The following is a 13,230-nucleotide window of genomic DNA, read 5'->3' as shown; positions in this document are numbered from 1 at the left end:
CCTCATGACAGCTAGGACAACTAGACTAAAAACTCACGTGCAGGAGAGGACATGGAGACACTGGACCCTCACACAGTGTTGGTAGGAATACAAAATGGCAAAAAAAATGGCCCCGTTGTAAAGAAAAACAGTTTGTTAAGCTTAAAGCTAGGTGTGGTGGTGCACACCTTTAATCTCAGCACTTGGCATGCAGAGGCAGGTGGGTCGCTGTGAGTTCAAGTCCAGCCTGATCTATAGTGAGTTCCAGAACAGCTAGGCGACATAGTTAAACCCAGTCTCAAAAAAAAAAAAAAAAAAAAACCAAACAGGGAGTGGTCTGGAACGATGTCTGCCTCAGTCTCCTGCTCAGCAGTTAGACACACTTACTGTTCCTGTAGAGGACTCAAGTTTGGTTACAAGCCAGCACTCATGTCAGGTGATTTACCTGTAACTCCAGGGGATCCCACAGCCTGTTATGGCCTTCAAAGGTACTCACACACACGTGAGTATACACACAGAGAGTCATGCACACATAACACTTGGAAAAGTTAAACATGGCTTTTTAAAAAGAGGAAAAAGTGTAAGTTAAGCACAGCATTTCTATACAAGCAGCAACTCTACTTTTAGGCGTTACTGTGGTTTTCAAAACCCATGACGATGCTCGGTGCCCTCATGAGGAAGGACCAGGAGGTGTGGCCTTGAGAGGTGTTGAGGGCTCAAGGCCTCTGCCTGAATAATTAGGGCTGGACTCTTATGAAAGGGCCGAGGGCTCTGTTGTAGGACTTCTGTCACTTTTGTCTCCTCTGCCGTGTGAGACCATGTATTCCGAGCCTCTGGAGGACAGGGCAAGAGGGACCATCTGGGAAGTGGACACCAAGTCTGCCAGGACCTTATCTTGGACTTCCAGACTCCAGAATCATAAGAAATTAATTTCTGTTGTTGAAAAGTTACTCTGTCTGTGGTGTTTTGTCACTGAAAACTCAAGCCAACTCAAGCCAACTCATTGACAGCAGCGGGGTTCGCTGAAAAGTACAAATGACCCAGACAACAGAAATGATGACAGAAAAACAGAGGCATTCCGGTCATATCATGGACTGTTCTCCAGCCCCCCAAAAGGAAGGGAAGTACTGACTCATGGTACAACATGGACAACACTGAAAAATGTTACACTGTATCAAAGGAGCAGGCTCTTACATGATGATGCTCACATGAGATGTTCAGAACAAGTAGTTGCATAAGACAGAAAGCAGCTTGGAGCTGCTGGGGTGGGGAGGGGAGACTGCTTACTGGTGTGGGGTGTTCCCCTGGGGTGAAGTTTGGAACCAGATATAATCAGTGGTTACACAGCACTCCCAGGGTGCTCAATGCCTCTGCACTGTGAACTTTGGAATGGCTGACTAAACAGGATGCATTTCACATCAGTGTCTGAATGAAGCACTTCTCACTGTGTGCTCCTGGGGCCTCATACCCAGAGTCAGTTCTCGTCACAGAGATGTTGTCTCAAAGGTGAATAGAAACTCTGGGAGGGAAGCAGTGACATGGGGTCTTTGCTAACCACCATTTCCTTCAAAGGGAAGGCACGAGCCAATCAAAAGGGAGGTCAGCCAATCTGGTGGCTAACTCTTATCCACCATCCCAGCTAGGAGACCCGCCTACCTGTGTGTTGCACATCTTAGCCTGGAGGTCCTCACCCACACATGTACGTCCCCCAAAGGCAGGCCTGGAAATGCCCACAAAACAAAAAGGGGTGAAAAGTGACCACTGTTGCAACCAGAGAATGGGGTGCAGCTACCTTCCCTACGGGGAAACCTTCTGTAGGTACCTGGGATTGTTACACCACCGTCTCCTGGTAACCACACCTCCTCCACAGGACCGAGAGCAAGGACTGTGGGGGCCCCAGCTAGACCAGTGTCCATGTACTGCTGCCACAGGGGTTAGCTCGGCTAGAGAGCGGCAGCGACCCTTGGAGCACCACTGCAAAACAAGACAGCTTTGTCTCCCTCACCCACAGGGACCTAGCACACATAGGATGTGGCTAGCCTACACAGGGACACTAACACCTGAGGGATCCTCCAGAACACAAAGTTCCCCACCACACATAGACACTTCCAACACGGGGACCATATCCCTCATTAGAACCTCTATCTAACACACAGAGATCTCACTGACAGGGAGCACCCCAACACAGAGACACCCCCCCAGTACATAAGGGCTGCACACAGGGTCTTCCAATAGACATAGAGAGCTCCCAAAGCATACAGAGACTTCATACACAGGTACCCTCCACAGAGGGACCTCCAACGTTGGGCACACAATCACACACCTCATTCTGTTTGGGAGTAAATGCTAAAGGGAAGACATCGGGCTTCCAACAGAGGAAGGGTCTGGATACCCAGTGAAGATGGAAAATTAACCCTAGGGAGATGGTACAGGCAGTGAAGGCAAGGGCAGTCTGAGTGGGGATGCCTGGACCTTGTCGTCACTCAACAAACTCCTCTCTGTATGGGAGAGGGCTGGAGAATGGAATGGGTAAGGAGTGGTACGGTGCCCTGGAGTGAGAGCTCAGTAAGACCCTACTCAGGAAAAGCATGGGGAGTGAAGAGCAGAGGCTCTGGGTGGTCTCTCCCCTCTCTCACCCTCACCACCGCCCCCAACACAGACTCTCTCCTCCCTCCCTCCCTCCTCCCTCCCTCTCTTCCTCCCTCCCTCCTTTTCCTTCTCCCTCTTTCTCTAGCTCCATCCTTCACGCTGCTCTAACCTTCTCCACACCACATTCTGTCCCATCCAGGAGAGGAACAAGGAGGCGGCTGCAGCTGCTTTGGTCCAGGGGGTCTGTGTGGCAGGATAGAGCCTGGCATACATCCTAAGAGAGATGGACAGGTGGTCCACTGAGAGGCTGTCTGCTTAGTGTCCCTTCCACACCAGTCAATACCCCGCTCTGACGAGTGGCCTGGGAGAACAAACACAGCTGACTGATTTGTCCATCAAAAGCGAGGAAGGATCTTGCCAGGGCCCGTCATCATGCTTCTAGGGGCCATGAAAATATCTTAATATTTAAAACCAGAAGAGAAAAACAAACTTTTAAATAAAAAATAAGCATTCTGGAGTTGGAGAGATGGCTCAGTGGTTAAGAGCATTGGCTGCTCTTCCAGAGGATCCTGGTTCAATTCCCAGCACCCACATGGCCATTCACAGCTGTCTGTAACTCCAGTTCCAGGGGATCTGACACTGTCATACAGACACACATGCAAGCAAAACACGAATGCACATAAAATAAAAATAAATTATTTTTAAAAAGAAAAGAAAATAGACATTCTAACACAAATCAATAAACATAATAATTCAAAGATTTTAGCTGGGTGGTGGTGGTGCACGCCTTTAATCCCAGTACTCGGGAGGCAGAGGCAGGTGGATCTCTGTGAGTTCGAGGCCAGCCTGGTCTACAAGCAAGTTCCAGGAAAGGTGCAAAGCTACACAGAGAAACCTTGTCTTAAAAAAAAAAAAAAAATTCAAAGATTTTTGCATTTTATAAAAATACTAAATGTAACATTTTAAATGTAAGATCTGTAGCCCAGGCTATCCTTGAACTCCTCATGTAGCCAGGGATGGCCTTGACTTCTGATTCTCCTGCCTTCATCTCCAGAGTGCTGGGATTACAAGTATGTGCCACCATACCCAGTTTGTGTGGTTCAAGACCAAATTTGGGGTTTTGAATATGCCAGTAGAGCAAGCACTTTACCTACTAAACTGCATTCTCAGGCCCTAAACATAATTCTTAATGCTTTTGTGGAAGGAGGGAGGGAGGGGCTCACCTGGACAAAGGGGGAAGGTCCTACACCTCCTAGGGAGGAAGTCTGACTTGGGGGACCCTGGCCTTTCCCTTTACCACCTCTTGTGAGGCAAATTTCTACTCTGTATGGGCCTGGAGGCCTCTATGCTGAGCCTCTATGCTGAGCCCACCCTATAGGTTAGATGCCTTTGTGCCAGGTACCACTACATAATCTGTAAGGCAAAGTCAAACAAAACTGTGGGGACTTTAGTTTAAAAATGTTTAATACTTCCAAGAGGTGGGTGAGAGAAATGGGTAAAAGTGATTATGACTCAAACCTAATAACCTGAGTTTAATCCCCACAACCCATGATGAAAGGAAAGAGTCCACCCCGTCCTGGGCAGGTGTCTCTGTGACGGGTAAGGTGACCTGTTGACGTCCCATGCAACCTAAGTCAGAAGCTCATTTTTTAGTAAAAGGGGGACCTGGAGGGTCCTGGCACCCGTTTTGGGTAACTGTTGCCTTGCTTGCTGACCTTGACCTTGATATCCTCCCTATGCTAATTCTCTGCCGGGTTCCACCCTCCTGAATGCTTAAGGGAAGTTCCTTGTCTGTGTATCCTGCATAATGGGCGTTAACAGCTTAGATGCAAGATTGTAAAACATCAGTAGTGAACTTCTGCCCTCCGGGGTTCTCCCATTGTACTGTAAGCCTGTATTTAAGACCTCCTCCCTCCTTCAAGAAAGGGCATTGGGCATTAAAAAAATAAATAAATAAATAAATAAATAAATAAATAAATAAATAAATAAATAAATAAATAAATAAAAATTTAAAAAAAGAGTCCACCCCGCACAGATGTCCTCTTATCTTCACTAGTGTACTGTGGCACACTCACACACATGCTTGTGCGCACATTTCTTATTTAACAATAAACTAAACACAAGGATTAGACAAGATCAGAAACATAGCTGGTGGTTGTAAACTGTGCTTTAAACCAAGTGAGCCCTGGTGTGGTTCTCAGTTGTGCCTGGCACCAGCAGGTGGGGCCATTGTACCAGGGGGAACTGAGTAAGGTAGCGTGAGGCTGGGTGTTAGTGAAGGGTGGACTCACCAGACCCTCCCTGGAGAAGGTGCAGGCGACAGCCCCAGAGCCAAAAGCCACACGGCACTGATCATCTGCATTGTAGTAGAGGCCGGGCTGCACCACTAGCTGAGGCCATGAAAGTCCTGCTTGTAGCCCAGGCGGGTCCCGGAAGCAGTGCATTTGCCCTGTGCTGTGACAGATCAGGCAGGGCTCAAGACCTGGGTGGACACCAGTGGGATCAGGGTGAAGGAGTAGATGTGGGGCTGGAGACTGTTAGCTGGGTAGAGGCCCAACAGAGGGGCGTAGAATGGAGCAGGTGGAGGGCTGAAAGAGATGGAGAAGGCCATGGACCAATGGACAGGAAATGGCCTGGCATGGAACGGTGGAAGTAGGAGGTAGGGGAAGCAGAGAACAGGGGCAATTGAAGGATGGGCCCAGGAGTGGGATGGAATAGAGGAGTGGGTTCAGGGAAGTGGAAAAGAATGATGGAGAAAGGATGGAAGGGAATGGAGGAACTGATGGGGGAGTAGAGTGGGCTCTGGGACAGGAAGTAATGGCAGCAGAATGGGAGAGGGTAAAGGCTGCTGGGCAGGATGCTGTCTAGGTGGAGGCTGTACCTGAGCAGGTGCTGCAGCTGCCTTTGGCTGCAGGTGGACCACTCCAGGGCCCCTCCAGTAGGTACTGCGCCATCAGATGCCATCACATGGCCACTGGCCTCACAGGTGCTGCCGCTACCTGGAGTACCATCATGGTCCAGGCCAAAGCTGTGGGGAGAAGAAACTCAGAGTAGCCAGCTGGAGCTGGAGCTGGGCCAAGGCTACCTTTGTGTCCTCTGGACCTGCTACTAGCTAAGCCAGCCCAACAGGCATCTTGGAGGCCCTGCCTCAGTTTCCCACCTCTGTGAGCAGTGGAGGAGAGCTGGTTCAGCAGGGTGAACCTTTGGCTAAAAAAGCTTTGACTATAGACTAAGTGACCTAATCCATGGTTACAAGTCTAGGATGTAGAAGTGGGAACTGGGTGCCAGGTAGAGGCCCGAGGGCCAGCAGATTACTCTTCTGATGGCTGATGGCCTGGGTGTGTTCAGCTTTAGGAAATCTATACACACTGCAGCTATCTGTGGTTAAGAAGCCCAGAAACTGTGGCTGTTTTCCTTTCTGTTCCTAGTTAGTGGGTTGTTTTTTTTTTTGTTTTTTGTTTTTTTTTTTCAGGCAAGGCCTGAATATCCTGACACTTCAAACAAGCAGACCCCAGGAGCCTAAGAGGCTGGGGGTGGGGCAGTGCAGGAGCTGCTGGGGTCAGATCTTCTGGGAGATCTAGAGAGCCTGGCTTCTGCCCCTGGGAGCCTACACCACTTCAGAGAGTTGGTGGGCTGTCAGGAGGGAAATTCATTTTTTCACTCTGTAAATTTCCAAATCATTTGATATGTTTACAACAAGTGGATTTTATTTGCCTAACTTAAAAAAAATCCTAAAAATCAAAAAGAAAAAAAAATGTCTCTCTAGATAAAATGATAATACACAGGAATAAAGATTTGCCCACAAGAATACACAATGCACACAGCAGCAAGGACTCAGAAACATCCTAACTGTCCAACCAGAGGAGATTAAGTTGTGGTATAAACAAAACAAAACAAAACAAACAAAAAAAACCAACAAAAAAAAGTAAGACATCTGTGAGCTGAGAAACATTTGAGATATATAGTTATATTAAAAGGCAAGAGTTATGTGGCCTGGTGACACATACCTGTAATCCCACCCAGCATATTGACAGATGGCCAAGCAGCCACGTGAAACCACAATAGAATCAAAATAACAATGTATGCCACAAGCCTGGTGTGTGCGTATTAATGACCAAAATTAAATATAAATCTGAAGAGACATTTCCATAAGTGGTGTGTGGTAGTTTAAATGAGAAAGCCCCATCTCCCCCCCCCCCCCAATATATTTTCATGTTTAATCCCTAGCTGATGAGCTGTTTGGAAAGATTAGGAGGTACGGCCTTTTTAGAGTAGGTGTGTCCTTGGAGGAAGTGTGTGTCTGGAGGTGGGCTTTGAGGTTCCACAAGTCCATGCCAGGCCCAGTGTCTCCCTCTCTCTGCTTGCCTGCCTGTGGATCAGGATGTAAAGCTCTCAGCTATTGCTCCAGCACCATGCCTGTCTGTGTGGCACCATGCTCCCTGCATGGACTAACCAACCCCCTGAAACTGTAAGCGAGACCCCAGTTAAATGCTTTCTTTTGTAAGAGTTCCCTCGGTCATGATGTCTCTTCACAGCATTAGAACAGTAACCAAGACATGGCAGGACTTAGGATAATCTTCAGTCTGTTGTTTTTTTTTTTTTCTTTACTGGAATTTCCTATAAGACTTATTTTCTGGCTGTCTCGGTGGGTAAAGGCACTTGCTACGAAAGCCTGATGACCTGAGTTCAATTCCCATCACCTATGTAAAAGTGAGAATCAATGCCACAAAGTTGTTCTCTGACATTTACATGCATGCTGTGGCATGACCCTCACCCCACATCTCACACACACACACACACAATACATTTTTTAAACTTTTAAAAGTAAATTAATTTCTAATTGCTGTTTATTTAAAATAATGAGTTTATGTTAATCACTCAGTAACATCAAGAAGTAGCAGCTTTCCCCTGCCTCAGTTTTCCCCTACTAAGACACTTGGGCTGTAGGTACAGGCTTCTGACAGGCTCTGCAAAGGTTTGCTGCCTGCCTAGGCCACAGCCCTCCACCCTGGGGCTGAGACCAGCTCTCCAACCAGTGTGGGGATAGCTGGTGAGACCACATACCTGTGCCCAATCTCATGAGCAATGGTGACCCCTAGGTCGAAGCCAGTGTCCTCAGTGATGAGGCAGCTCCAGGAAGGGGAGCAGGCACCTCCAAGCTGGGTGACCCCCCGAACCTGCTTGTTTCCATCAGGCAACTCCAGGTCAAACCTTGGTAAGTGAAAAAAGATTCACATGGATGGCTCCAGCCATGTTGCTGGGGCAGAAAGCAGGGAAGGTCACAGTGCATCCCTCCTAAGCAAGCAGCATCCCTGTGGGGATCTCAGATACCTGGTTATATAGAGAATCAGGTCAGCATGACTTGGCTCTCTGTCATCGTGGGGGTTGACTGTCTGACTCCACTCACAGACACTCATCAGGGATGAGGTGATGTTGGTCGTGATATTTGGAGTACTCTAGGGAACAACCAAAGAGCCGATTTCTATGGAAGTGGTACCAAGGATGGTGCTGACTGTGGCCAGCATGCTTCTCAGTTGGTCCATATTACAACAATCTTATTGCTACCCGCCACGTTACAGACGGAGAAACCAAGGCTCTGAAAAGCTTCAGGAGAGCTGTCTGTCCAGCTGAGCCCCACAGTTACCACCCAGTTTCCAGTTCTTCAGGAAAGGACGAAGGGAATAGAGTCAGGGTTCGTACCCACCTCTGAGTCAGAGAGAATGATAAGCTTCACCAGGTGCACCTGGAACTGAACCCCCAGGGATGGGTCCCTCAGCAGGTCTGACCCCTGCGGAAGGCAGCAGGGGAGGGGGTGAAGCAACACACGTGTTGGGAGTGGGCCCAGGAGCCCCAGGGGCAGGGTCAGTGGTGAAGAGGGTGCTCCATGGAGGCTAGGGGGTGGCAGGAAATCTTGTTTGCGTGCTGGGAGCCAACTGTAGATGGTCAGATGAGCCTCTCTAGCTCACGCCTTGGGAAAACCGACTAACAAAAAGAGCTGATTGCTGGCCTGAGTTTGAATCTAAACTCTGCCTCCTCCTAGCTGTGGGCTCTGGTTACTAATCACTAAGTCTCGGTTTCCTTATAAGCTTTCTGTTTTATAAGATGGAGATCAAGCCTTGACTGGTTAGCAGATTCAGAGAAGAAAACTAGAAACTCTGGTTCAGGTACCACCTGACCAGCTCTCCTAAGACAGTGGTTCTCAACATTCCTAATGCTGTGACTCTTTAATACAGGTCCTCATGCGGTGGTGACCCCCCAATCATAAAATTATTTTCATTGCTACTTCATAACTGTAATTTTGCTACTGCGATTAATCATAAATATCTGTGTTTTCTGATGGTCTTAGGCGATCCCTGTGAAAGGGTCATTTGGTCCCCTCCCAGAGGGGTCATGACCCACAGGTTCAAAACCACTGTCCTAATGGCATGTGAATAACTCAAGGGAGCCTGGATTCTTGGCAACTTATAATTGGAGGGAGGGATCCCAAAATTTAAAGACAATGGTTTCTAATTGGCAGAGGTAACCATTTCACCGAGAAAACATCACCTCAGGGGCCTGTAGACAAAAAGCCTACACAGGTTTGTCTGGACTTAGACCACACCTGTAAATGGGAGGGACATGCTGGGGTAAACAGGTGGTGGCAGGGGACCTTTGGCCCTGAGACTGGCGAGGTAGATGCAGAGGACTTTTTCTTTCACCTGAAAAGGGTGACCAGGCAGATACTGAAGCCATTCTAGAGAAAGCGACAGTGGCTGGGACCAAATGCTGCCCCAGAGCCACAACCAGGATCTCTTCATGACCCCATCCCCACCCCATCTCTGCAGCAGACCTGAGAGGAGGAGACTGGAGCTGTCAGTCACTGGCTGGAACTAGTTTCTAGAGTCCTAAATTTTTAATTTTTAATTTTTTTTTAATTTAAAAATTGTTTTTTGGTTTTTTGAGACAGAGTTTCCCTAGATTTTTTAAAAAATTGTTTTACATTTATTTTTTTTAGTGTATGTGCACACATATGGAGGTCAAAGGACAGCTTGCAGGAATTGGCTGTCTCCTTCCACCGTGCGGGTTCTGGGATTGAATTCAGGTTGTCATGCTTGGTGGCAGGCATCTTCACCTACTGAGCCACCTCCTCCCTCCCTCGCTACCACACCCAACTTAGTTCATCATTATTTTGAAGACACTGCTCCAGCAAATGGACTCAATCACTTTCTTTATATTGTGTCTAGTGACACCATATGAATGCTCATAAATGCCATTTGTACAGTGTGAATTCCTGAAGGCCTGGAACAGTCGTATCTCACATGTGTCCTGTGTAGATGTTGGTACAGTGTTTCCTGTCCTCTCCAAGAGAAACTTGATATTACTTGGGTCTTGGCTGACAAATTACCTTTCTGACATAAGGGTTAATGGTGTGAGGTACCTCTGCTCTCCCAACCATTAGGTACAGGGAGGAGGTGTCCGTAAGAAAGGGAGCCTCAGCCAGGCGGTGGTGGCACATATCTTTAATCCCAGCACTCGGGAGGCAGAGCCAGGCGGATCTCTGTGAGTTCCAGCCTGGGCTACCAAGTGAGTTCCAGGAAAGGCGCAAAGCTACACAGGGAAACCCTGTCTCGAAAAACCAAAAAAAAAAAAAAAGAAGAAGAAAGAAAGAAAGAAAAAGAAAAAAGAAAGAAAGAAAGAAAGAAAGAAAGAAGAAAGAAAGAGAGAAAGAAAGAAAGAGAGCCTCATATCTTCAGCCAGAATAGCATCTGTTCACCCCTAGCGTGCTCATCTGCCCTGTGCCTCCCTAAGAGACCTGGAGAGCAGTGTGTGCAGACTGCACCCACTGCTGGCCAAATGAACTGGGAGGCAATGGGGAGGATTCTGGTATTGAGAGGGATTCCCTGACTTTGTCCACCTCTGCTGCGGTGGAGACAGGGATGGGAGTAGGGCAGCTGTGACCTTTCTTTCTTTTTAGGGCCACGAGCTCCAGCAGACCCTCGGTTTCTGTGGGACAGTTCAACACACTGAGTTCAAATGGACTGACCTTTGGGTCACAAGCCCTGAGGGTGGGCCACTATGTCCAGAGGCTCAGAGGGAAAGCCCACAGGCCCACCAGGGGCCTGAGCCCACCTTCCCGTACCAGCCATTGCCAGCCCACCACCACTCACGATATTGAGGTTGGTGAGCACTGTAGCGCTCTGTGTCCTCCTGGTGAACCTGGTAGACGTCGGGACCCACAGCTACCAGCAGTTCCAGGTGCAGCATGTCCCCCAAAGTCCTTCTCCATCTCAGTCTCTGGAGGTGAGAGAAGGATGGCCTAGAGGGGGAGGAGAAGGCTGAGGACAAAGGTTTTTAAAAACAGATGCTGGGGAGCTAACAGAGAGGGGGTGGCCAGTCCCCTGAAGTCAAAAGGTCGATTTCATGTCCGCTCCCAGGGCCCAGTTCTCAGCCTGAAGGAGGTGGTGAGAGAGTGGGCAGGAGGCCCAGCTCAGGCTGGAAAGAGAAGGTGAAGAGTTCTAGGACCCCACAACGTGGCTCCCCAAGCCTGTTCTCATTGACAAAGGGGAGCAAGGCCTCAGTTAATCAAGGCACTGAGGAGACAGGATCCACCTCCCTTTCCCTTGTTCCTCCTCATCTGGGACCTCTCCTGCTAAGGAGGAGGAGTCCAGGAATTCTTTCTTTTGTGAGAAGCAGGGAGGAATACAGGCCTGGAGACAGGCTCCAGAGTGAGCAGACTGCAAGTTGCCTACTGTCTTTGAGCCTTGCCTAGGGGCTGGATCAGTTCTTGGCAAAGTAGTCTCAGCCTTGAAACAGATGTTCGGTAAAACAAGCCAATAGAAAGAACACCTCTGGTCCTGGACTACAGGAGTCCAGATCAGTGCTTACTGTCTTCTGGAGCACAGGACTAGCAGCCCAGGTAACAGTGTCCTAGCCCTTCAGGAGCCCAGCGGTAGGAGGGCCGGATGATCTAGACATTGTGTATCCCACCCAGGGCACAGAAAAACTGGTTGCAAGTGGAAGGACATCCCCAACCCTCAGTACCCTGACTGCTAGCCCCATTCATTTCTGGACCTTGCCAGTGTCTGTGGTGTATGATGGAGGCCAGAAGTCAACTTCAGAAGTTGTTCCTTGGGAGCCATCATCTTGTTTTTTAAGACAAGATCTCTCACTGAGACCTGGGCTCATCGAATTAGGCTAGGTTGGCTGGCCAGCAAGCCCCAGGGATTTCCTGACTGTGGTCAGGATAGAAAGGATTAGGAGATATACCATTTGTGACCTAGTTTTTTCTGTGGTCCTTGAAAGGATGCACACTGCGTTTCTGCCTCTACTCAGCACTGGAATTAGAAATGTGTACTACCATGGCCAGCTTTTCTATATGGATGCTAGGATTAGAACTCAGGTCCTCAGGTTTCCGCAGAAGCACTTTACCGAGTGAGCTAGCTCCCCAGCCCATCCCTCCAACCATGGTTTTTAATCAAAATCACCAACTGCTCTTCTGGGAAAAGGGATGGCATCCTGAGAGACAGGACCATAGGTCATGGGAAAGCCTTCACCATGAGGAGATCTACAGGACAGGAGCCAGAGCTGCTTGGCCTGGCACCTACCTTGTTCCCATGGAATGAATAAATATTTACAGCTATGGCCAGAAGTGACAAGTTCCTGAAAATCAGCCAGCCCCGCAAAGGCCATCCACAGGCCCAAGAGGCCAGCCAATGAACGCCCCCCTCCCTTGAGATACTAAACAGAAGCCTGGAGTCAGGACTCCAGTGCAGCCAGAACACCCAGAACGGCTTTTATCTAGTTGGCAGGAAGCAATGAAGCTAATTAACAGAGAGACTCAAAGTTTCTTTTGACCTCTTCCTTCCATGGCCACCAGAACACTCACTGACTCAGTGGGAACTCCCTCAGCCCCCCACCCAGGGCTCAAGAAATTCCCCTGCCTCAGAGCACGTCAGCTACCTGTGAGTGCAGCAGCATGGTGGCCAAAGTAAGAGGATACCTCCTTGGGTTCCAGACCTTGAAGAAAACTCTGCAAAACAAAAGACATAGAGGGAGGAGGAAGGAGATGAAGCCAAGGAAGAGAGGATGATGGGAGATATAGGGACAGAGAATGTGGGGCCATGCCTAGTCAGGGAGCGAAGGAGAGCGGTCCACACAGGTCTGCAACAAAATGGAGTCTGTCACCTTCACCAGAGTAAACGAATTTCCTTTTCTGCCAGTAGAAAGACCACAGCCACTCTACCCAAGAGCTTTGGCGGTCCCTTCTCCCAGGTGATACCAACACTCAACACGAGATCTTATGTAGTCCCACCTTCTGGAAATCAGGGAGCCCCCAGCAGCCCAGAATGAAGAAGGCACCAGTGAGGACTCCTCTGATACTGGCAGCGTGAACAGGTTGGCATGTCACCCATAGGCAAAGCTGGCTCATCCTTCGAAAAGGCAGGCGATGGCTGGACAGGAACCCGGGTGACTGGGAGTTAGTGTGGAATGTGACAGACTTCACTTGCTGGCTGGGCGGGACATCAGGCAGTGTTTACTCTTGGGATCTTCCTCCCAGGGCAGGGCTAGGGGGAGGAGGGGGCAGCAAGCAGCTTCTGCTAGGAACTTGCCTAGGATGGCTCCCTGTGCAGAGCACCCCAACTATGTCCTGCACCGGGAAAGTCCTCCTGCTGTGCACAGCTA

The 13,230-nt window shown here is 49.1% G+C and overlaps 1 protein-coding gene across 1 annotated transcript in view; it reads right to left on the bottom strand.

The window, feature by feature from the left end:
* Positions 1–12,976, bottom strand: part of Adamts13 (ADAM metallopeptidase with thrombospondin type 1 motif 13) — a 32,681-nt gene extending 19,705 nt beyond the window's left edge. The window contains 13 exon segments of the mRNA XM_059258992.1: positions 1,636–1,699; positions 1,802–1,953; positions 2,738–2,842; positions 4,860–5,022; positions 5,450–5,596; positions 7,633–7,779; positions 7,900–8,024; positions 8,273–8,356; positions 10,716–10,736; positions 10,738–10,856; positions 10,859–10,864; positions 12,508–12,577; positions 12,860–12,976. Of these exon segments, the coding sequence (XP_059114975.1) occupies positions 1,636–1,699; positions 1,802–1,953; positions 2,738–2,842; positions 4,860–5,022; positions 5,450–5,596; positions 7,633–7,779; positions 7,900–8,024; positions 8,273–8,356; positions 10,716–10,736; positions 10,738–10,856; positions 10,859–10,864; positions 12,508–12,577; positions 12,860–12,976 (1,320 nt within the window).
* Between the last annotated feature and the right edge of the window lie 254 nt (positions 12,977–13,230).

Source organism: Peromyscus eremicus, chromosome 4 (assembly GCF_949786415.1).
Source record: "Peromyscus eremicus chromosome 4, PerEre_H2_v1, whole genome shotgun sequence".
NCBI classification, from domain to species: domain Eukaryota; kingdom Metazoa; phylum Chordata; class Mammalia; order Rodentia; family Cricetidae; genus Peromyscus; species Peromyscus eremicus.
This window is presented reverse-complemented; position numbering and strand designations above follow the sequence as displayed.